The 23,285-nt window shown below is 40.9% G+C and overlaps 1 protein-coding gene across 11 annotated transcripts in view; it reads left to right on the top strand.

Moving 5' to 3' along the window:
- FRS2 (fibroblast growth factor receptor substrate 2) overlaps positions 1-22,092 on the top strand; it is an 88,228-nt gene extending 66,136 nt beyond the window's left edge. For 8 of the 11 annotated variants that reach the window (XM_025207987.1, XM_025207986.1, XM_014521475.2 and 5 more), the window contains 6 exons: positions 619-725; positions 4,087-4,178; positions 6,716-6,902; positions 11,320-11,478; positions 12,289-12,452; positions 16,650-22,092. In XM_025207987.1, coding sequence (XP_025063772.1) covers positions 4,113-4,178; positions 6,716-6,902; positions 11,320-11,478; positions 12,289-12,452; positions 16,650-17,600 — 1,527 coding nt within the window. In that variant the 5' untranslated portion in view covers positions 619-725; positions 4,087-4,112 and the 3' untranslated portion in view covers positions 17,601-22,092. Of the gene's footprint in view, positions 1-215; positions 347-618; positions 726-4,086; positions 4,179-6,715; positions 6,903-11,319; positions 11,479-12,288; positions 12,453-16,649 lie in introns of all 11 variants that reach the window. The other 3 variants (XM_014521473.2, XM_025207982.1, XM_006026958.3) reach the window with 1 other exon arrangement.
- The last annotated feature ends 1,193 nt before the right edge of the window (positions 22,093-23,285 follow it).

Raw genomic sequence — 23,285 nt, 5'->3', positions numbered from 1 at the left:
CTCTTTCCACTTTCCATCTACCTAGATGGAGGGAAAGGCACCAAGTGTACAGCTCCTTGATTCCCCAGCTTTTATGAGACAAGTGGAATGCCTGCACAGGACAACAAAAATAAATCTTATCCTAGAGAATATTTAGGATAATATCAGTGTATTCCTTCTGCTTGTTCCCCCTTCATTGACATATTAATCATAACCTGCTTGTCTTCACTTTCAAGGTCCTTTGTGGTTTGCCCCAGCCTTCTTTGATTCATTCTTGAAATTGGATCCTGTCTCCAGCTGATTAATGATGCCAGCCTCCATTGTCCACTTGATAACTTCTTAAACCAGCAGATTTGGGCTTTTTCCAGTATGTCCTCTTTCACTTGCAAGTAGCTTCCTATAAACATCCACAAGGTCATGACACCTATAAAATCTTGAAAATTGTTTGGGCCAGTATACAAAACTCTGAATGAAAATTTATACTACCTCTAAAATAAAACCATCTGCAAATACAGTGTTGCCTGTGTGTGTGTGTGTGTGTGTGTGTGTGTGTGTGTGTGTGTACACTAATGTGTGTCAGTGTCTGAAAAAGAAGAGTATAAGAAAGACATGCCAAGTATTATTTTTTCTCATTTTCAGTTTTAGATCCAGTGGTTGCTCATGTGAAGAGACAGCATGACATTTTGAAGTATGACAGAAGTCCTGATGCTGCAACAGAGGCTAGGAATATTAATGGCCAAATCTAGGTGAGTGAATTCAATTTAGTTTCACCAGTTCTCTGACTTCTGCCATATCTTCTGCCTATCCTTTTCTCACTTTGGTGCCATACATTCCCCGAAGCATCTTTGTAGTGCATGGTTACGTAAAGCAGTAATCGCAGGATATTAAGGAGGAAAGAAAAAAATCTTCTGTTTACTTGATTACATTCCTTTTCTTCTGGTTTGTGTATCTGTTTATTATCTCTTCTTGAGATGTCATGTCAAATTTTAACTGCTGGGTCTCTTGTTAATTTTCCTGAGTTGCTTTACAATTTGATTTTGTCTTCCAAGTTTGCTGGCACCCCAGTTCTGAACAGTCTAACGCAAGATTCAGCAACCTTTTAGGTGTGGTGAGCTAAGTTAATGGAGCTCGGCCCAAAGGTGGGCCACCACTTATAATCTGTCCATTATTGCTGTCATTGGTTTCACCACCGCTAAATTGCCACTGATCCTGCTGACTTTGTGGGCTGGATTAAATCTTTTGGCAATTCAGATCCAACCCAAGGGTCTGTAGGTTTTCAACCCCCAAGCTATCACATTGGATTATAATTATGTTTGCACCAAAGAAATACTGTGAATTCATCAATGCATGCTGCTGCTTAGTTCTGTCTTCAGCTTGAGCAAATATTGCTGGATGTCCCAAGACTGAGCTTTATCCAACCACAGCTATCTCTTCTTGAATACTACCAGAGTTTTCCACTTTATAACTGTAGAAGTGCTGCAGACCACAGTTTGAGAACCTTGTCTACAAATGTGTTTATGCATATTAACTTTAATGTTCTACAGCTCCTTGTTGCCACTTCTGCTTTAAACAATATTTTATCAGAATAAATGAGGAACACCGTCAATGGACTAGCGCAGAAGTTGGCAACCTATGCCTGTAGGCTGGATCCAGCCCTTGGAGTCATTGGATCTAACCTGCAGAGCTGGACTTTGGCATTCAGTAGCAAGACTTTAGCCTGCACTAAACCATGGCTGGGTGATGGGAGCCTTCCCATGCTATGCTGCAGCCAGGGGGCAAGAAGGAGGCATGATGGCAGCTGGGTTCTAGTACCATGGCATTGGCCCACCTTGGATCAGAGATGGACCATTCTAGCTCGCTGCTGGAAAACATTGCCAACCATTGGACTAGAGGGAAACAGACCTGAACCATAACTGTACAGGGGGAGTTTTTATGGTGGGGCTTTTAAAGGCAGGAAGTTTAAAAAGAAAAAAAAAAACTTGGCTAGATCCCCTCTGCTGGCAGGATGGGGGATTGGGCCTCTCTCTACCACTGTAGCAAGCAGCTGTTTGGCCCATGCACTTGCCCTACTGCCTTCACTACTAGACCTGTTGATGATGCCCCATGCTCTGTTCCTTGAGCCAGATCTGTTGTTGCCTCATACCCTGTGTCATATCTGCTACTGCCCCAGGCTGGACCTGACCCATGAAGAACCCCAGAGTCCAGATCCAGCATGGGATATTGACACCCCTGCTCTAGTAAAAGTGGGATATGGGAGGGGTGGAGGAGTGAGAGAGATTGAAAAAGGTAAGAGGACTGTCTGGCCAACAGTTTAATAGTAAGAATTAACTGGATTGACCAAAAGAGAATCCAAGTTTCCTCTTTATCATTTGAAAGAAAACAATACGTCTTTCTCTTCAGAACAATAACAAAAATGCAGTCATTCTTTTAGTTTGAGTAAAATTGCTTTAAATTGTAACCATTAGTGAGACCAGAGAGAAGTATGTGTTTTTGACTGGTGGCTCCTCTCTGTACTTCCCAAATTGTCTGACTTGTTAAATTTATTTCTGTCAAAAGGCTTCCTGTTAAATTATCCTTTTCAGTTCTATGGACTCAGTTGGATACTAAGCAGATTTTGTGGCCGAATCTGCGAATCCAAATCAAATTGGGAGACCCTTTAATTTCTCCGGATCAAATCAGAAAGATTAGGTGATTCGGACACAGATGCAGCTTTAAACGTTTTTTCTACAAACTTCTAGGTAGCAGGTGGCTCATGAATGCTGCGATGTTGGGGCGCATGGAGTGTCCCACAAGCGCGGGGAGCTGCCCAGCGTGCTCGGCAGCAGACCCGGAAGTGGCCCAGAAGCACATCCGGTCCACTTTCAGGTCTGCTGGGTAGCACGCTGGGGTGGCTCCCCTGCAGCCCCCCGGCTCAGCGGCTGGTGCCTCCTGGATCTGGTGGGGCACCTGGGGTCCCCCCCCATGGCCGACTGCTGAGCCGAGGGGGGTGGGGGGGCGCATGCTCCCCAGCGGACCTGGCACTGGACCAGAAGTACTTCTGGTCCAATTCCGGGTTTGCTGCCAAGCACGTGGAGGGCCCCCCTGCACTCCTGTGGGGCACTCCATGCGCTCCAGCATCACAGTGGGGTGCTCCATGCGCCCCAGCATCACAGCGTTCACGAGCTGCGCTGGTACCTTGAGGTATGTAGAAAAAAATACTTAAGGCTTGGCAGGGAGTCGGACTTGAAGATCTGCTCAGGTCCCTTCCGACCCTACCAACTATGAAAGCTGTGTCTGTCTGAATCGCTGATTCTCTGAATCAGCATCAACTTTTCAGATTTGGCTGAATTGAATCGGGGACAGTGATCCGAATGAATGGATCAAATCACTGTCCCTGATTCAGGCTGAATCCGAATCAAATAGGGCCCGCTTCGCACACCCCTATTAAATAGCTATTTTTATGTATTTATTTGTTTTTAAAATAAAAAGGATGAGATGCTGTGCTGTAATTTCACAAGTATTCCCAATACTAGGATCCTTTAGGGCTAGAAAGATCTCTGATGTAACTTCTGCTTGGAATCTAAGTTAAGGCAGTCTTCTAGAACTATCTTCAGGGCTACGATGTTGCCCTACTAATCCCCCTACAACCAGCTTCTGTTAGGACGTCATTAAGGCCATCTTTCACTGTGTGTGTGTTGTGGCGCATGTCCCAGAGCTGGGACTTAGTGGCATGAATGATCTTCATCACCCTTCTACCTGGTGTAAAAGGGTTGGAGAAGGGGTGAGGATCTTGCCCAAGAGCTATTTTTCCAAGTGTTACTACTGGATTCTAGTTCATAACTTGAATAGATCTATTTGGAAGCTACCACAAATGTAACTTTTGGTAGCCAATGATTTGTAAGAGGAGAATTTTCTTGGAGTAAAATCTTAAGGAAATAAATATTTAAAAATGTGAAAAGTAGCCTTTACCATTTTTCAATAACTTGACTGCTGCAAAATGAATCATAAAGATTTGTAATCCTACAACCAAATCTGTTTAATTATCATGCTACTGAAATACCTAGAGTTAGTAGGTATTGTAATGTTTCCTTCCCCCAAGTAAATTTATCTTTTTTTTTTTAACTTCAGAGATCACATGGTCTTTTAAAGAAGTCATGGGTAGCTGTTGTAGCTGTCCAGATAAAGAAACTGTCCCAGATAACCATCGAAACAAGTTTAAGGTAAGCCATTGACTTTATATGGTGTGTAGACGGTTTTGTTGGGTTTTTTTACCCTAGAAAAACAAGACCCAGAGATAAAACTTTGAGTGAGAAATGTGCGCAAAGCACACAAATGAAGCTATCAGACTCACCAGTATGTATGACTAGACAACCCTTTGGGGGAGTCCCTTATCAGGCCTGGTTTTCAGTTACAGTGGAGATTCATAAACCTTTGGCCTTTCAGTAGGGTAAAAAGCCCTGTCTTACACAACCTAAAAAATATATCATTATTTAAACAAAAGATCCATATCAATGTACAATGTAGCTTTTGGGGAATCACTTGCTGTACGTTGTTATATTTTCATGACTCATCACATTCAAAGAATTTCTAGGTGTTTTAAGTTCGTAAATATTTATGCATGCATTGAATTTGGGTGCTGTGACGTGTGTGTTAGGATTGACTGTAGTTTTAATAATAGGTTAGACAAGGTTTTGTATGGGATGGTTTGGATAGGGATGGTCCTGCCTCAGGCAGAGGGTTGGTTTAGATCACTAGTTGCTAGCCTTTTGCTGGCAGGGTCTAGAGTTTGACCCAGCCCTCAGTGCAGGCCGAAAGTGTCTGCCCTGCCCTCCACTCACTCTGAGTTCAGATGCTGCAGGCAGTGATCTCTGCAGCAGAGGGGATCACTGCAATGTGAAGGGGCAGTGTGGCAAAGCACAGCTGTGAGACTAATTTCCCTGTGCCAGGTGGGACTTATTGTGGCCTGGGTCCAGTCCCTGGGGTGAAGTTTGCTGATCCCTGGACTAGGTGACCTCTGGAGGTCCCTTTTTGTATGATACTACCGTTAATTCCTTTGACTTTGGTAGCTTGGCTTTGCACAGCCACACAGGAGTCAATTTTGGCTTTCCAGCCTAGTCAGACCTTTAATGCATCCGCACTCAAAGATCCTCTACAGCAGGAAAGTCGCATGAGAGAGAGTGAGCTTCTACCACCATCCTGCTGTCAGCAGATGTGTGTATACTCCTGCATGCCCTGCTGTCTTAAGCAGTCTCTTTGGCAGTTGGTGCTTTCACAGGGTGCACTTTGCAGTCTAGCAATGCTTCTGCTGCAGTGAAAATGTGTGCAGCTGCTGGAAATAAGTATGTCTGCATTCTCAGACAAGTTGGCAGTGATGGCTGCAGTCAACCAGCAGAACCCAGTAAGTGCAGATAAATCTTGATACTGGAGCAGAATGCAGCTCTTTCACCATGATTGATCGCTTACTCTTGCAATCAACTTAAAAAGATGCTGTGAATTTTAATATCGTTTTAATGTCTGGAATCTTTTGAAAACTGTTGTTACAGGTTCATCTTTAAAGAAAGATCAAAAGTTTTCTTAATTTAGCTCTTGGTTTATTTTGCGTGGAGTTTTTCTCTCTTTGCCCATAGAGGTAGTTCTTTTATTGTTTGTATAGATCTCTCACTTAGCCCCCCAAAATTGGCCTGGACCTCAAAGCAGATTAAATTAATACTAACTCTTTTAATATAGATCAGATTTTAATATGAGAGTGCCTCTCTAATGAGCAGAAATAATAAATACCATAGAATAGATATCACGAATCTATTGCATAAGAACTAAAGGACAAAAGACACTGAGGGTGCCTGTAGACATAAGGTACTTCTGCTCCAACTACAGTTTGTCGGAGCAGACTCAATTAATCGTGCTATTCAAACAATTAGCAATCCATTTTGAAGTGCTGGATTCTGAATACACAAGACACTGCAGGCACTTTAATTGGAGTGGCCCCCTGAGAGCTGCTCTTATTAAAGAGCCACCCATCTCCACTCCCATCCCTATCCCCAGAGTGAGTAAATATGCCCTAAAAGTGGAAGTATTACTTAGGCAGTGATTCTCAACCAGGGTGCTGTGGGGTGTCACACAATGTTATCGTTGTTAGGTATGCAACCATGATTCATTCACAAAGTAAATCCAGAGATTTCAAATCAGAATTCATAATGTTTAAAAACATTCTGACTTGTTTTGGTCTTTCTGAGTAACAGAGCAACAGAAGAATTGCTCTATTACTTCAGTAAAAAAATGAGTGAAAAGTGAGAGCTGTCATATTCCAAGGAGTGCTTTAAGTCTAATGCAGAGACCTTAAGTCTAACAAGGTTGAGAAGTGCTGTTCTAGGGGAATAAATGTTGACAGTGCCCAAGTTACATTGGGGATAAAGAGGGATCCTCAAAGGATACAGTGATAGAAGGGAAGAGAGTTATGTAGTATTTATTTATTTAAGTTATGTATGTTACAAATGCAGTCCTAATTTATTCAATAGACCATTTCAGGCTCAAATTTCTCCTGTCAGTCAAGTTAAAGAAGGGTTCATCCTCCCCTGTCTCCCATGGCTTTTAAACACGCGCTTCTTGGGTTATTTTAAGGGGGAAAATAATCTTCTAAAGAATTAGAACTTTTTGACTTGCTCTTATAAACATGTTTTGTTTTCTGAGATGTGGTATAAGAATAATAACGCAAGAAGGTATTAGTATAGGTACTCAAAAAAAAATTTTTTTTTTATAGGTCATTAATGTGGATGATGATGGTAATGAACTGGGTTCTGGCATAATGGAACTTACAGATACAGAACTAATTTTATACACCCGTAAACGTGACTCTGTAAAATGGCACTACCTCTGTCTCCGTCGCTATGGCTATGATTCAAATCTCTTCTCTTTTGAAAGTGGTCGACGATGTCAGACTGGACAAGGTATGTAGACTATAGATGGGAAAAGCAAATTAAATTCAGCTTGCTCAGGTTTGCCTTCCTAAGAGCAGGACTGTAAAATAATTTATGTGGGATTTGGTTTGTTTTCTTTGAACCACGTGTGTAGATTCTTGGGGTGGGGCACAATGGGTATGTGTAGAAAAAGTAAATGCCCTTTACAAGATGTTCTGGTAAATGGCTACACTTTAAGTAGAGTATACTTAGTTGCCTCATAACCAATTGTCTCCCATATGTAAAATGAGAACACTGGGAAACTTCTGGTTCCTGGAGTAGTCAGACTTGAGGTACTTTAGGTTTACATATGTTGATACCACTCCTAAATTTAGGAACTGTTTTGATGAGTTCTGTTGAGGGATCTATCCAGCTCTCCTGACTCTGGAGTGGTGGCCTGGAATTTTGCTGTTTTGGAGGAGAAAACCTGTGACATGGAGGTCTCAGAAGCCATATCAAATATCTTAAGAACTAACAAAAATTACTTTATTATTGAATTCAATCACTAAATCATACAACTGTTATGAAGACAGGTAAATGGAAAAAGAAAGAACAGATCTAAGTGTTTGTATAATCAGGTACTCATTTTAAGCATGGTATTTAAAACATACATTCCCCCCCTTCCCCCCACCAGGCACTACAAATACCTTATTTTTATTTAATTTTTAAAACAAAAGTCAAACACCAGTGACATATATTCCGTTATCATCACGTTTTAAATGGAAAGAACTTGGTTTTTGGTTTCACTGAGTTAATTGTCTGTGCAGCTGAAATAAAAAGACAGCTCTGGCTACCTTTCCATTCTCCAAATCCTGAGCTGATTTGGCAGGGTCAAATTGGCTTTCTGTGAAAGGATCTATGGATGGTTCTAAATTACATTCACTGCACCAGTCACTATGGTAGTGGTTCTCAATAGGGTTGCTGCAAAAAATGTTTTTGAGGGTGCCGCAGGGTGCAAGGAGATTAAGCTGTCGCTCTTCTGTGCCCAGCCCTTATGCCAGGTAAATTTAGGCTCCTTTCTGCCTAGCTCCAGTGCAAGGAGGTAAGCTCATGCTTGTCCCTGCTGGCCCCTGTGTTGGGAGCTAAATGCTCACTCCTCCCCCCTCCCATGTGTGAGGAGCTAAGTGCAGGCTTAATCATGCTGGCCTCCAGTTCAAGGAGGTAAGCACATGATTGTCCCTGCCCTGCTGCTTTGTGAGGAGCTAAGTACTTGTTCCTTCCCCCCCACCCCATGTACACCCCTGTGCCTCGAGATAACTGCTGCAGTAAATAAATTAGTTATTGAAATAGAATGCTGCTCAATTCAAAGGCGTTAAGGAAGGGTGCTGAGAGCCTAAAAAAGATTGAAAACCACAGCACTAAAGGGACACCAACACTGGCCAAGGCCTGGGCCAAGTACTATGTTGTTCCTTGGTTTTCCTTCCTGCCCCTGCTTCCTCCTGCCCTTCCCTGCCCATGTGCATCCCTCCAGAGCAGGGATGCAAGAAATGGGCTTACTTTGGGTACATCTACACATGCAGTTAATGTGACACAATAAACTCTGGAGTGGTTCGAGCTGGAGTAAACAGCAGCAGTTTGAGCCAGGGCAGCACAAGTACCTGGCTTGGTGGACTGACCAGGTGCATCATACAGCCCTGATCAGCATCTGCGTGTGCATTTTGACACAGTAAAGTATTCCACCATAAAACAGTACTGTTGGGGAAAGTACTATCTTATGGTGGAGGTAATTAGTTTACTGTGCCCTAATACCACTGCATGTATAAAGTGTGATGCTTTACTGCAGAGTTAATTAATCTACTCCACAGTAAAGTGCACATATAAATGCACCCACTGTTTCAAGAGATGTGAGCTTTCCCTTCAGTACAGCTGAAGCTGCCAGACTAGGACCAAGGATCTGGCTTGATGTGTTAATTAACTTGACTTTAAAAAGTGTTTTTTTTAATGTAAAAGTAATTGTAGTTATCCATTGTTCATCTTGTACTGTGCTTTTGACCTTGCTGAGCTGTGTGTCCTCACTTTTTTGTGATTGATATTGATAATGTGTAAACAGTATATTTGCACAATGCAACTCCAATGTACAGAGATGAGAATCATTGTTTTAAACAAGTATTTTTCTTCAGCATGTGCACCCTAAACACTGCCATGCTAAAAACATGAGAGCAAATCTGACCCTCACAGAAGAAAAACTGATTTACCTTCAATTTGGTCGTCATTGTAAGAATTGAGAGAAATGAACAATTAAAAAGATAAATAAAGCTAGGTTTACTTTGTTTTGTTTTTTGGAAATTAATAAGTAATTTGTTTACCCCGTATTTTTAAAAGTTGCAACCTAACAAATGTAAGCACCAAACGTATTTCTAGAAGTCAAAAGTTTTAAATATAAAACAGCTCTCGTACAATATAAAGCATTTTGGGGAATGGCTTTCAGTCATTTAAATTCAGCTCCCCTATGGTTAGTTTGGTGGTCATTTTTAACCAGGTTGGCTGGCACTAAACGTATACATGCATATAAATAGTAATTAAGAACTTAATTTTTTGTAAATGTTACAGTGTGCTTCATGCTGTATTCTTCCTTTGTTGAAAAATAAGAATTCTAGGGGGAAATGAATAGGACTTCTTTTAAAGAAGACACAGTTTTAAAAATGATTTTGCTTGTTCAGTTTTTCCCTTAATATTTTTTAAATGTATTACGATACTGATGAAATTCAACTGGAAGTACTGATTTCAAGGTTATTTTTCCTTTGGTGAATGACCAGCACTAAAGCATTTTCCTAAAGTCTAATTGTGCATCTGCAAAAATTACAGTTTGAAGGCGAGTTATTAAGCCTGCAGTGTATGCAACAGCAACTGCTTTTTACCTTCCTTACCTAATATAAGAGGCAGGGAATATCAGGAAAATGGAAGTGGGGGGACAGAAAATACTTGTTCTATGCTGTCTCTTTTCTGTACAGCACTGCACCTAAAGAAACTTAAACTGCTTATGTTAGACATTAGGGCGTACGGTGCAAAGTACTGTCTCCTATCTTTTCCCCCAATTCCTAAAATCCAAGATGGTATAGTCAGATTCTTTGTCCCTCTGAATTCAAAGGTATTTCAAAACTAGGATGGTTTCTGTGCTGGTTATAGAAATAATCATGGACAAACTTTGACTATTTCGCTAACTTATCTTAGGGAAGAGAATTTGGGGCAGGGGGAAGGTTTGAATGGAGAACATTTGTTTTTGATAGTTTGACCTAATCACAGTATGATTTTAGCTTTGAAAGCATTTGAGAAATCGATGGAGCAGTCTTGATTTTGGTTCCCTTTTCACTGTGTATTCAACTTAAGTGTTCATATTTGGAATAATTTTAATTTGGGAGTAGAGCATTTTTATTTTGATGAAAGAAAAGCAAACTGGATTTCTCAAGAACACACTGTTAAGTTTTCTTAAGCATTTGTAATTCAGGGGGCAAAATGTCAGTTTTGAGGTTCTCAGTATGAAGTTTCACAGAAGAACTGTTAGACTACAGAGAGTATAATACAGTCTATAAGCTGCAACCATACTTTTGATCTGTAACTTCAGTGGCATTCAGAAAATGAACTTCACTTATAACTAGTTGCCTATATAATATGTGAACATAATTACACTTCAGGATTATATTAACATATAGGTAGTTGTAGATTAAGAGCATTTTTAGAAGTAACCCAGTTATTTTAAAGAGCAAAAGCACATACACGCACTTCTTTTAACAAGAATATCAACTTTAACTTAATGCTTTCAATGGAAGAATAACCCAAAGCTGCGACTTCACTGGTTGTCTCTTTGCTGGTGATGGTAAGTTGGGCTCCCTCTGCTGTTCGAAGGCAAAGTGGCACAATGCTCAAGTAAAATACAGGTATTGCTGCCAACTTTGTATTTTGTCTATCCCTAAGACTGAAAAATTGGTTTGTTTGCTGTCTATTTCATACAACCTGTCTTCTAGCCCTTCTTCTTAACCTTCTTTAAGAACCTGGATAGTACCCTATGTCAAAACCCTTCTTTCCTATTGTGCAGGCATTTTCATGATAACTTGATTTAAAAAACTGATAAGATATAACCATGAAACACTAAAGTTGTATTGTTATAACAGGTCGACTTCTTATCAGAATTCAGTTAAAGGCATTGCTGTTTCATGACATATGCCTTTCCCTTTGTTTTAGCACCCTTCCTGTATTGCAAATTTATTCAGTTACTAGGTATACATTTAAAAGGTGATAACTGTATTTTGTATGTTTTGATTGGTGCACAAAACATTTCTTTAACGTATTTATTCCTTTAACAGGTATTCATTAAGGAGAGTCCTGCTCAGTTATTATGGTTTTTATGTACTAATTTTCCAAGATGATTGTTTTCACAAAAGGGTTTAAAATGTTTTTATTTTGTTTATAGGAATCTTTGCTTTTAAGTGTGCTCGTGCAGAAGATCTATTTAATATGCTGCAAGAAATCATGCAGAATAATAGTATAAACGTAGTAGAAGAACCAGTAGTAGAAAGGAATTATCATCAAACTGAGTTGGAAGCTCCAAGAACCCCTCGAACACCTACCAGTAAGCATGGTTCTTCTATCAGAGTACAACTTCTGAATGTAACAGCATCTAACTTTTCAAATTTGATTTGGGTGTCTGTGTGCATGCTGCTAACTGGTTAAAAGTATATTGTGCTCAAAAGTAGATGCTTCTGTATTTAGAGACATCACAGAAATATCTTGTGACATCCCTATGTTACCTAGAAAATTGCAACAGTTTGGCAGTTTGGAAAGGAAAGATTAAAATCTTCTGGAAAAAACAGTTGACTTGTTTTTTTTGTTTCTCATATTAAATAATTTGAGGCAATACTTTGCGTACCGTATTTTTAGGCTGGAATTTGATGCATCTTTTGCATTTCATTCAGATAACCTTTATAATAAATATGATGGCAAACAATACAAGGTAATTTTGAAAATTCCTTGTTCATGGCATTTTTATGTTACGTTTTCATTGTGTGTGGTGCCTCTTTCTTTCTCTCCTGCGCAGATGGTACAGCTTGCAATGAAGTTAAGAAAATACATGTTGATTCTAATTCCATCTCCCTTTTAAATCAGTGATGCTACTTCTCAGTATCTTTTAGTGGGAATGAAAAATTGCTTGTAATAATTTTGTTCACAAGTAAATACTGAGTCCATTCCAATTGAGTGGTGCCTTTTTTCCAGGCAGATGCCTGGTCTTATAAATGTTCGGAATTTGTTAATTTACATATTTTGATAACATTCAGTGTACAAAGCACTTTAGAAAGAGAAAAGAAGACATCTAATTCATGCACATGGAGTTACTGTGAGTACCATCTTTCTAATGGATTTCTCTCTCTCTCTCTTAAATCAGCTCCTGGTTTCAATGCACAAAGTTTACCTAATGGATATCCCAGACATCCCTCCTTTGGAGATGCTTCTTCACACCCTTCCAGCAGACATCCTTCTGTAGGAAGTGCACGGCTCCCCTCAGTAGGTGAAGAATCAACGCATCCATTGCTTGTAGCAGAGGAACAAGTAAGTACATGGTTTTTATTTCAAACATTTTGGGTCCACCATTAATTTTACTTCTCATATATTAATCCTCTAAATTCATATTTGCACTTAATTTTCCTGATTCTTTCTCCATGGGTGAAAGATCTCTTTCTGATCCATACATAATCTGCATATGTTGTGCTATCTTAGAATGCAGTATGTGGTATCATCTTAAGCTGTTACTATTGTAGGATGCATCTCTGGGACAAAATAACTTGTCCTTTGAGTGCCCATGCACCTTACACTTTAGCTAAGACTTTTGGCTGTAGCAGTATCTGTACAGCACGTGTGCCTGACATCTCTTTCTGTACCACACTGAGTGCCTAAAGGACTTAAGCATGCTTTCAAACTTCTCTGTTTCTCTCAATTGCCTTGCCTCAAGATGGAACTTTCTGTAGTCAGCTCAGATAGCATTTGGTTTACAGCCTTATGAAAAGCCCAGTATTGTCAATTTAGCTGTTATATTTTTACCCTAACCAGGTTTTCACCATCCCAACCCTTAAACACACACCTTTTTTTGGAACTTTCTAATTTTTCCTGATCTCTGTTCTCTTGAAGACCTTGGATTTCCTTTAGCCCACGCCACATGGGCTACTGTGTGATGCTGTCTTCCCTGTTATATCACATCTTTGTAATTTTTCCTTTTCCCTCTTCTCAGTGTGTTTTTATTCCCTCCTATTTCTTGTCCATCACTGTGGTGCCTCCCAAGTCTCTAGGATTTAGACAGTGACCATGTTGCAGTGAAGCTGTGCCCCCAATGGATGGGCATATTAAGTGCGTCTCAATGCCTGTTCTAGTAAGGAGCATGAGGCCAGGATCTCCAGGTCTGCCTCCTCAGGAAAGTCCACAGAATCAGCCTCAGCTTTAAGGGTGCAAAACCTTGTAGGATACCACTTCCTGTTGAGGAAGCAATTTTCCTCTTCCTGTGTTAAGCACAGACCTTAAGACGGTTCCAGAGAAAGGTCCCCATCCTGAAGCTTTGCCAGCCTACAGTTTTCACCACTTGCCCATCCCACCTGTTCCCAGACTTTGCACAGTCCTGTGAAGATCCTGATGATAGAGCTTGGCAGTGCATTAGTATTGAAGATGCAGCACTAACTTCTGGTTCCATAGAGACTGCTCTGGTGATGTCCAGGACAGAGAATCACCTGCGACACTTGAGAATTGTTTGCACTACTATTTTGCAGCTTATTTGCAGCTTCAGTTCCAGGAAGAGCCTGACAAGGAGACCTCTTCAGCTTGGAAGACAACCATGGTTACATGGACACAGTTCTTTCTATGTTGGAGGGATGTGAGTTTTTTCTCAAGGGATCCCTGAAGTGATAAGATGTCTCCCTATTAGCTCTTGGGGTAATAGAGGAAGTTTGTCTTCACTCAAGGGAAGAAGTTGAATTGAAGCTATATTTCAAAGCAACAGTTACTGCTTAGATTCCAAAAAGGAATGGGAGATAGTAGCGCATCTTTGACTTAAAGCTCAGCTCCTTTATCCATAGCCTCATGCTTAAGTTGGTAATATTCGTCACTATCATTTCTAAAGCATGAAAGATGGGTGTTTTCATCCTTCAGGGTGATTACTTCTATACCGACATTGTGCCCTCGCACCAAAAGTATCCCCCGCTTCTAGGCTGGCCAGGACCACTTCTGCTTGGGTCTGTAACTCCTTTCCATCCCATGGTCAGGGAAACTCTTTTGTGAGTGGGTGCTATACGAGTAATGCAGGACTGCACAGCTGATTTTGGTTTGCAGGCCCTTATCTAACTAGTGCAGTTGTGATTTCAAGTTCCCTTTTGTATATCAGTAAAGAACTCTGGCAGGCAAAGTTCTTTGGCTAAATCAGATATCTTTAATTAGACCAACTAAAATAGTTGGCAAAATTCTTCTTTGCAAGCTTTTGAATACAAACAGCGTTCGTCAGGTTGAGGAAGCATCTGCAGTTGGTCTATGCTCTTCCTGGATGGAATAGAATAGAAACCAGAGGCCAGTGTGCGAGAATGCCTATCAGTGAAAATGCAAATTGAAGCAGTCAATGGATGAGAAACAGGTGGGGGGGCAGGGGAGATGTTTTGTAAATGCCTACCAGAAACCTATGGACCAACATACATAGATGCATAGAACCAGCAGTTGCTCTAAACACACCAAGAAAGCTGTAATATACAGCCAAGCCCTCTGATACCACTGAATTTGCACTGAGGAGAACATGCGTGATCATTGCCTCTCAAATCTCAAAAGGGATTTCACTGAACAAGAACATTCTTCCAGAGAGAGAGATTGCACTTTTAAAAGAGCCACCCAGATACCATGTGAAGGTTTGGTGCAGTATGGAAAGAAACCCCCCATGAATCACACACCACTAGTTATGACATATCATCCCTCCCTGAAACCTATGTGGAAAATCCTCAAACAGTTGCAAGCCATACTAGAAGACCCAATTCTTAAAGAGATTTCCTAGAACCACCCATCCTAGCCTTTAAACAAGAACTGAACCTTGCCAACCTCATCACCAGAAGCAAACTTCTACAGCCCAAGATGCACCAAATGTATCCAGACCATGCCATGATAAGAATGTAAAACCTGCCAACGTATCTCCACCACCCCTACAATAACTACACCCCACAACAGAGCCATCACTGTTCCTGGATTTTACACTTGCACCTCCAGAAATGTAATACATCTCATTCCAGTGCACTAAATGACCTGATGGAAAATATGTAGGAGAAACCAAGCAACAACTGTGTACCAGAATGAATGTGCACCATAAATCTATCAAAGACAAGAATACCCAATTACCTGTGGGGCCACATTTCTCAGAAGAAAACCACTCTCTCTCTCCAATCTCTGTTCTAAACCTCAAAGGGAATTTACAAAACACCTTTTGTTGATGAGCCTATGACCTTCATTTCATCAACCTACTGGATACAAAAAATGGACTAGATATAGACATTGGATTTATGGTGCATTATAACCTGCCTAACATCTGGTACCCCAGGTAACCTCTCTAGTATTTACCAGCTATATTTTTAGCACCAGGTCTACATTCCCCTTCTCTCCCCCACCCCTGCCACCTGTTTCTCATCTGTTGACTACCTCAGTTTGCATTTTCACTGATGGGCATACTGGCCTCTTGCTTTTATTCTATTCCATCCAGGAAGAGCACAGACCAACCACAGACACTTCCTCAGCCTGATGAAGGGTGTTTGTACACGAAAGCTTACAAAGAAGAATTTTGCCAGCTATTTTAGTCGGTCTAATAAGAGATCAGATTTGTGTCTCCCAAAGTACCTTTGTTGCTAAAGTTTATGTCCTTTTTAAGTCTGAACCAAGTATTTTAACATACCAGTGTAACCTCTTATTATTAAACTGAAAATTCTGAGGGAAGGTGCAGTTTCTACTGTGGAACAAATTCTCCAGCGTGATCCAGCTGCCCTTTACTGCCATTTGGGCAGTACAAAAAGGGCAACCAGCCACAAAAATATTACGCAAAATGTGTGACGCTTGTGGTGGGTTTCCATTGCATCTTAAATTAAATGTGTAGCAGGATTAGGACTGCACCAGGGTCTCCAACCACCCCATGTGTGGTCTCAATCCAGCCAACGCTCAGCTGATTGTCAGCCAGAAGAAACTATACTGGGACCAGTTGAAGTCCCATTGTGCTCCTGAGCCAGCTGACTGAGCTGATCAAACCTAGATGCCGTCCTGGAGCCAGCTGATAATCGTTTGATTGTTGGGCACCTGGCTTTCCACTTGCTGGTGCAGGGGGAGCCAAGGATTATGATTGCATTGGCAAGTAGGGTGAAATTGGGATCTGATCTCTCATTCCAAAATCATGCATCCTGCCACACATGTGTGGAATGGCTCGAATTGAGCATAGAAACAAAGTTATTAATAATTTATGATATACAAAGGATTCTTATAACCTACTCTGGGCACCTTTGGGCACCTGCAGCAAACCATAAAAAAGAATCCTTAAGCAAAAGTTGTGCAGTCAGCACAATCTGACAGGTAGGACTTCTATGTTCATAACTCATTTCCTCACAAACAGTTGTCCTCATTAGAAATCTGCTGTTCTCTGAACCCCAAGAATACGAAGTCAAGAGCCTTTAAGGAATTGAACCCGTTAAAAAATTAAAACAGGCAAACAAATAAATAAAGGTAATTAACCTTTGAACTTGTCCTTTACAGGTGCACACGTATGTCAACACTACCGGTGTACAAGATGAAAGAAAAAACAGATCAAGTGTGCATGCCCCACTGGAATCAAAGCTTTCTAATACTGAAACAAGCAAGTCAAGAGAAGATCCAAATTGTAGCGATGAAAGAGATGCTCAGGTTCTTCTGGAGCCTGAAGGAGTCAAATTTGTTTTAGGACCAACTCCTGTTCAAAGACAGTTAATGGAGAGAGAAAAACTGGAGCAACTTGGAAGAGACCAAGTTAGTGGTAGCAGTTCAAACAACACTGAATGGGACACTGGGTACGACAGTGACGAACGCAGAGAAACATCCTCTGGTAACAAATTGGTTTACGAAAATATAAATAGGTTATCAATCCCTAGTGCCTCAGGGCTCAGGAGAGGTCGTCTGACATCAACAAGTACCTCAGATACCCAGAATATCAACAACTCTGCTCAAAGGAGAACTGCATTACTAAACTATGAAAACTTGCCATCTTTGCCTCCTGTTTGGGAAGCTCGCAAGCTAAGTAGAGAAGATGATGATAATTTAGGACCAAAGACTCCATCTCTGAATGGCTACCACAATAATCTAGATCCCATGCATAACTATGTAAATACAGAGAATGTAACAGTGCCAGCAAGTGCTCATAAAATAGAATTAACACGACGTCGGGACTGTACGCCAACGGTCTTTAACTTTGATATTAGACGTCCAAGCTTAGAACACAGGCAGCTCAATTACATACAGGTTGACTTGGAAGGTGGTAGTGACTCCGACAACCCTCAGACTCCAAAAACTCCTACCACTCCACTTCCACAAACTCCAACCAGGCGCACAGAGCTGTATGCTGTGATAGACATTGAAAGAACTGCTGCTATGTCAAGCTTGCAAAAAGCACTGCCACGAGATGATGGTACTTCTAGGAAAACTAGACATAACAGTACTGACCTGCCTATGTGAGCCTGGGAAGTGTTTAAATCATTTGCACCTTTTGTGAAGTTTATAAAATTGAAGATGCAAGTACTTTATTTGCATTTCTTAACACTAACGCCTTTTATAGACTAATAGATTTTTTTTTCTGAATACTCGTGCTTGTTTAACTAAAGGGAATTAATGTAGAGCAAGTATTCATTAAATAACACTATTTCATTCTACAGTAGTAGCAATTGCTGCATAGCAGCACTGCCACCTTTCACAGTGCCTCTTTAACTGATTAGAGTTGGAGTGACATGCCAGTTTTGAATTTATCACTATTCTGGCCCTGTGCCTGTAGTCATTAAATGGCATTTATAACAGTTTATAAAACCTCTTAATATGTGCATTTAGCAGGTAAGCCTAATCTTTCAAGGTAAATATTTGTATGTTCAGTCTTCATTCATGTGGCCTCCAGTATGAGACAAGTAATTCCTTGTTCAGTCAGCTTGATTTATGCAGACTATTTTGTATCATCTTAAAGGATATGAACACTACACCTTCTTGTGTATCTGTCAGTTAATTTTTCTGAAATCCTGTGGACAAAAAAGCTTCAGATGTCCAAAGGTGTGTTTTAAATTCTGTAACATTTTAGGGGTCTGTGAGGCTCGCTTTGTCAGAGCTGTCATTGCATCTGAAACCAGTCTTAGGCTGTTCCACTAGAAAAAGGTATCCAAGTAACAGAAGCAAGTTTCCTGTAGTCTTAAAATTTTCATTTCATCAGAGGTTTGTGAAGGAGTTCACAGGTTGGTTGAATATTAAAGCTCTTTTTGTAGTATCTCAGTTCTGCTTGCCTTCCCTTCTTAGCATTTGGGATGTCTGTTGTGACTTGTCCATTAATGTCTTTTATTTAAGAAAAGTTAAAATTCTGTATATAGCTTTAATTATTGTTCAGGGTTGTTTGTGCATTTGTCTTGGTCTACTCATTGACAAAGAGAAACTCTTTAAGGTCTACTAGATACTTACAAAGTTGCCTTTGTCCAGTGTTTTAATGTTCTGCGTTCGTTTTGTCTGGCAGGAACATCCTAACTCTCCAGCAGCATGCATTATTGCACAACTGGAAAGGTATATTATTCATTTATTGTCTTCCTCTGAAGCATTGGACATAGATCACCACGGGAGGCAGGGTACTAGACTTGGTAATTTTATATAGCAAATTTTACCTTCTAGCAATGTGCATCTAGAGACAGTAGCATACTTGCTTGGTTTTAGAGAAAATCACTTACAATTTATAGAAAACTCCCTGGAGGTAATAGTATCTATGGGCAATACTAATTTTTCCTTTTTGCAGTTGGCTAATTCAATTGCATTAGTGACTTAATTGCTGCTCTGTTACAGGTAGTAAAATTACAGCAGCAAAATTAAAGTAAAATTTGCCTGGTACACCCTTAACCAACCCCCCTTTTTTTACACTGAATATTAATATGCTAATAGGTACAACAAGTGCAGCACAGGACTGGCAGCAGAACACAGTAAACTTAATAAGCCTGTGATTGCAAAGGAAACCGATGTTTGTATGAACTGGTGTAATGTAAGAATATTCTTGAACTGTGTGAGAGAAAATTATGTATAAGAAAAGGCATTGGGATTTGGGAAAGTTCAGGGGTCTTCATGCAATATGAATCAAGCCTTTGTTTGAAACATTGTTTGTTGCTAAATTATGTGGAAAGCATTCCTGTTTCCGTTTAAATTTTCCTTCTGTAATAATAGTAGCAACAGTGCCATCACCTGAAATGTTTTCTATTCAATGCAATAAGGGATGATGTCTGCCTAATTTATTTTGCAGGATGTTCAATCTTTACAAACTTAACACTGAAATGCATCCAGTATGCAACTGGTACCTTTTGCAGTTGAGAGAAGGGAATCTTATTTGCAATGATTGTTTAAAAAACCAAACAAAAATGTTACTGAGATCAAGAAACTTCTCCTTAGTCTGCACACGTGTGTTGTAGCAAGTTTGTTTAATAAATTTGATGCTCAAAGAGATGAGGGACTAACTAGAGCTAGACAGTGTGCAGCAACTATGAGGTAGTAAAGACTTCCTTCACACAACTTGACTATTGCATCTCCATCCTGATTTGTAGTACCCCATGTTGCATACTAATCCTGGATTTTTCCTGAAGAAGGAAAAATCTGTTGTGTACTGGTGATGTGAACTAGAAACCATGACCAGACCAACAAATTTTCTTTCATTTGTCAGCTAAGCCAGATTTCAGCAACATTTTCAACCATTAACAAGCTGATATATTTAACCTGCTGTTTGCCCTCATCATAAAATTAATGTCTCCCAACCACGAATGCATCTTGGCCTTTTATCACGTCTGTGAGGTAGGGAAGTACTACTTCCAACATATAGATGAGGAACGAAGGCTCAAGACAGATGATGAATAGCCTGTTGTGGTTGAGCCAGGAAATGAACCTACATCTCCTCAGTCCATATACAGTATCTTATCTACTAGATGGTCCTTCCTGCTTAAGATCTACTATACATTTTTGGAACAAATTTTGCCAACACTTGACATTTTGAGTTTTATAATGTTTGGTACATATATTCTTAAAGCTTTAGCTCTTAGAATTGTGGATACATCAGAATCTTAGCTTTCATTTCTAGTGGAAAAATGTTAAACTTTAGGGTTTCAAAGAAAAACTTGAAAATGTGAGTTCTAAAATGTTAATATCCGAAATGCAAAGAAACAGAACTCTTTTTAAAATCTCATGATTTTTAAGCCAGTCTCATGATTTTTTTTGGTTGTGGGAAGAGGGAGACACGGCAAGATTGACTCCTTAAATACTTGGTGTAGGCAACTCTTAATATTGCAAATAAAAAAAAAATACATCAGGCTGAATTTAAGGGAAAAGTTTCTGTAGTACACAGTATATTTTAGTATTAAAAAATGTTAACCATGCTGTTCAGGCTCTAGCTGATCCTCATTGTTTTCCAGGCATCACCACATATCTACTGTTGTCCAAGATGGCAATACTTCTCTTCTTTATTTAAGCTGGAAAGAAAATTGGGTAGTCCTTTGGTCATATGGCTTTCATTCTTGGCATTTTTTTCATTTCCTCATCCTCTCTCTGTTGAGCTAGAAGTAGTTGCAGTGCACTTTACCGGTGGAGACTTGGCAGTTATTTGCAGCTTAAGTCTCCTTAAAGTTGTGATGTTAAATCACTGTCTGCAGGTCCTGGGGTTCATTTTTTAGCCAAAATTTGTCGACCGCTTTTCAGAGCATGTTTACTTTGATCCATAAGTTTATAGAGTGAGAAGCAACAAATGTGTAACAATTACTTTTTGGACATTAACTGGCATAATATACATGAAATGTATTGGGGGAGGGGAAGGGAGAGGGAAGCACTGCTAAAAAGTGGCAACATTTCCTTCAGTTTTGCTGCTTATGCATAGTATGCAACCAATCCCTGCCCTTTTAAGCCAGTCTGAAAGGGTAAAGCCTTAAAATCTAAATTGCTCCAGTGCCATAAGTAGTGAAAGTTGCAGTGTGTGTCTATATATTATAGTAATTTTTGAGTGTCTGCTATAGTTATTTGTTATTTGTAGTGTATAAAACAAGTGATGAAGCATAGGCCAAGACCGCATAATTAAGATTGCACTGAAAAAGCGTTTAGCGGAAATGGAATGCATTACATGAAGCAAATGCATGTAAATTGATACCATACACTGAAGAGGTCCACTTTTTTCTCAAAAATTCTCAGAGATTCCTTTTAATCGTCTTTAAAAATGAAATTTCAGTTTTCAATAGAAAACTGAACAATAATTTTCTTCTGTTTCCCCTTCATTTAATTGAAGGCAAAAAGGTGGGGAAAACTTGAAATATAAAACTTCAAGATATCTTAAATTAGGTATATTTTAGGCATTGGATTAAGTGTTACACAATAATCCCATTTCCTAATCTTGTTCTCATTTAAACCAAGTGGGGGACGACTGCTGGACTTCTATGAGCTTTAGTAGCGTAGTATCAGGCCTCAAAATATTTATATTTACATTTTGCACCATAAACTTTTAAAATTCTGCCAAGACAATGGGATATCAATGCATTTCAATTTTTGAAAAGACATGCAATTTATTGCAATGAAAAAAACATGGAATTCCTTAAGGCAGGGCCACAGCTATACTATACAAAGTCCAGGACAAGATGTTAAAACAGGGTCACTTTGTGGCTATGGACAAATGTATCTTTTAACTGCTTTTGAAGGGGAAGGAGAAGCTGTGTCCCAGAAGTTTGCATCAGTTATAATGATGTTACTATCCATGCTCCTGTAAGTGATAGTTTCTAAGTGTTTTGCCAGTTTTTAAAATGTCTACAGAAACATGCACATGTAAGTCACATCATGACAACTTGTCATTTGTTTATCGATACAGTTGTTACTTCTGACTCTCATTTTTCTACTTCTATCCCCTCATTACAGTAGCGTCTGTAACATTCTCTGAGTCTCGCGCCCTTCTCTCTTAGGGTTTGTTTCACTTTCCCTAAAAACCAGGCTGAGACCCTTATTTACAATTCAGACCAGGGGCGGGCAAAATACGGCCTGCAGGCCAAAACCAGCATGCCATGCACTTTCATTCGGCCCGTGTCACCCACCAACAAATTGTGCCCCACCCAGCCCTTCCTCCCACAAGGGTGGGAGCAAGGCACCCATGTGTACACACACCCAAACTTACCCTATTGCACCCCGCACCCACCCTCATGGGCAGAAGGGCCCAGCCCTGCCAGCAGACATTCTGAGTGGGGCTTCTGCTTCTGCTTCTGCTGCTGCTGCTGCTGCAGTCCCCAGGGACCTGCTCTGCTTCCCCTGCCTCCAGGTCGCCCCAGGCAGCAGGCAGGGGTGGCAGTGTGTGGAGCTGGGGCTGGCGACAGCACGGAGCCTGCACCAAGGAGAGTGGCAGCAGGGCGGAGCTTAGGTGCACAGCATATGTGTGTAAGGAAGCAGGGGGGTTGTGGGGACCCCCCCCCCACACTTCCCCCATGGCTAGGGAGGCAGTGGCAGCAGCTGGCAGGTGTGCTCAGGGTGCTTGTGTCTGGCACAGGCACTGGTGCCCAGTGGGACGCAGCTGTGGCCAGCACTGCACATCACAGCAAGGGGCACAGTCCCTGCCAGGCAGTCTCTGTTACCCGCACTCCCCACCACATGTGCAGCCCCTGGACTCGTACAGCATGGGAGGAAAGTGCCCCCCGCCACTGAAACCGGCTGCCTTTCCCTCTGGGGCTGTGCAGCATGGGAAGGAAGCCCCAGGTGCATTCCCCAGGCAGCAGGAAAGGCAGCTAGGTCCAATGCATGGGGCTGTCCTGCGCATGTATGGTGGAGTGCACAGGCAATAGAGACTGCCAGGCAGGGGCTGCACTTCTCATCCCAATGTGCAGCACTGGCCAGAGCTGTGCACTGCTAAGCACAAGTGCCTTGAGTGCCCCTGCCTGCTGCTGCTGTGCCATGGGGGGAGCGGGAAGGGGGGGGGTCCCCTCCCCCCCCCCCCACATCATACAAATACCACACACCCACACCCTACCCCCACAACATACCCTATACCCCCCATACACAGCCCCACACCCTCTGATGCCCCACCACCATATGCACACACACAATATACAAGACTAAACATGTATTTTGAGTTGTTATGCAACCACCTCTAATATACACTACGCAAACACAAATCATGATAAA

This window comes from Alligator sinensis, unplaced genomic scaffold (assembly GCF_000455745.1).
Source record: "Alligator sinensis unplaced genomic scaffold, ASM45574v1 scaffold506_1, whole genome shotgun sequence".
Taxonomy (NCBI): domain Eukaryota; kingdom Metazoa; phylum Chordata; order Crocodylia; family Alligatoridae; genus Alligator; species Alligator sinensis.
This window is presented reverse-complemented; position numbering and strand designations above follow the sequence as displayed.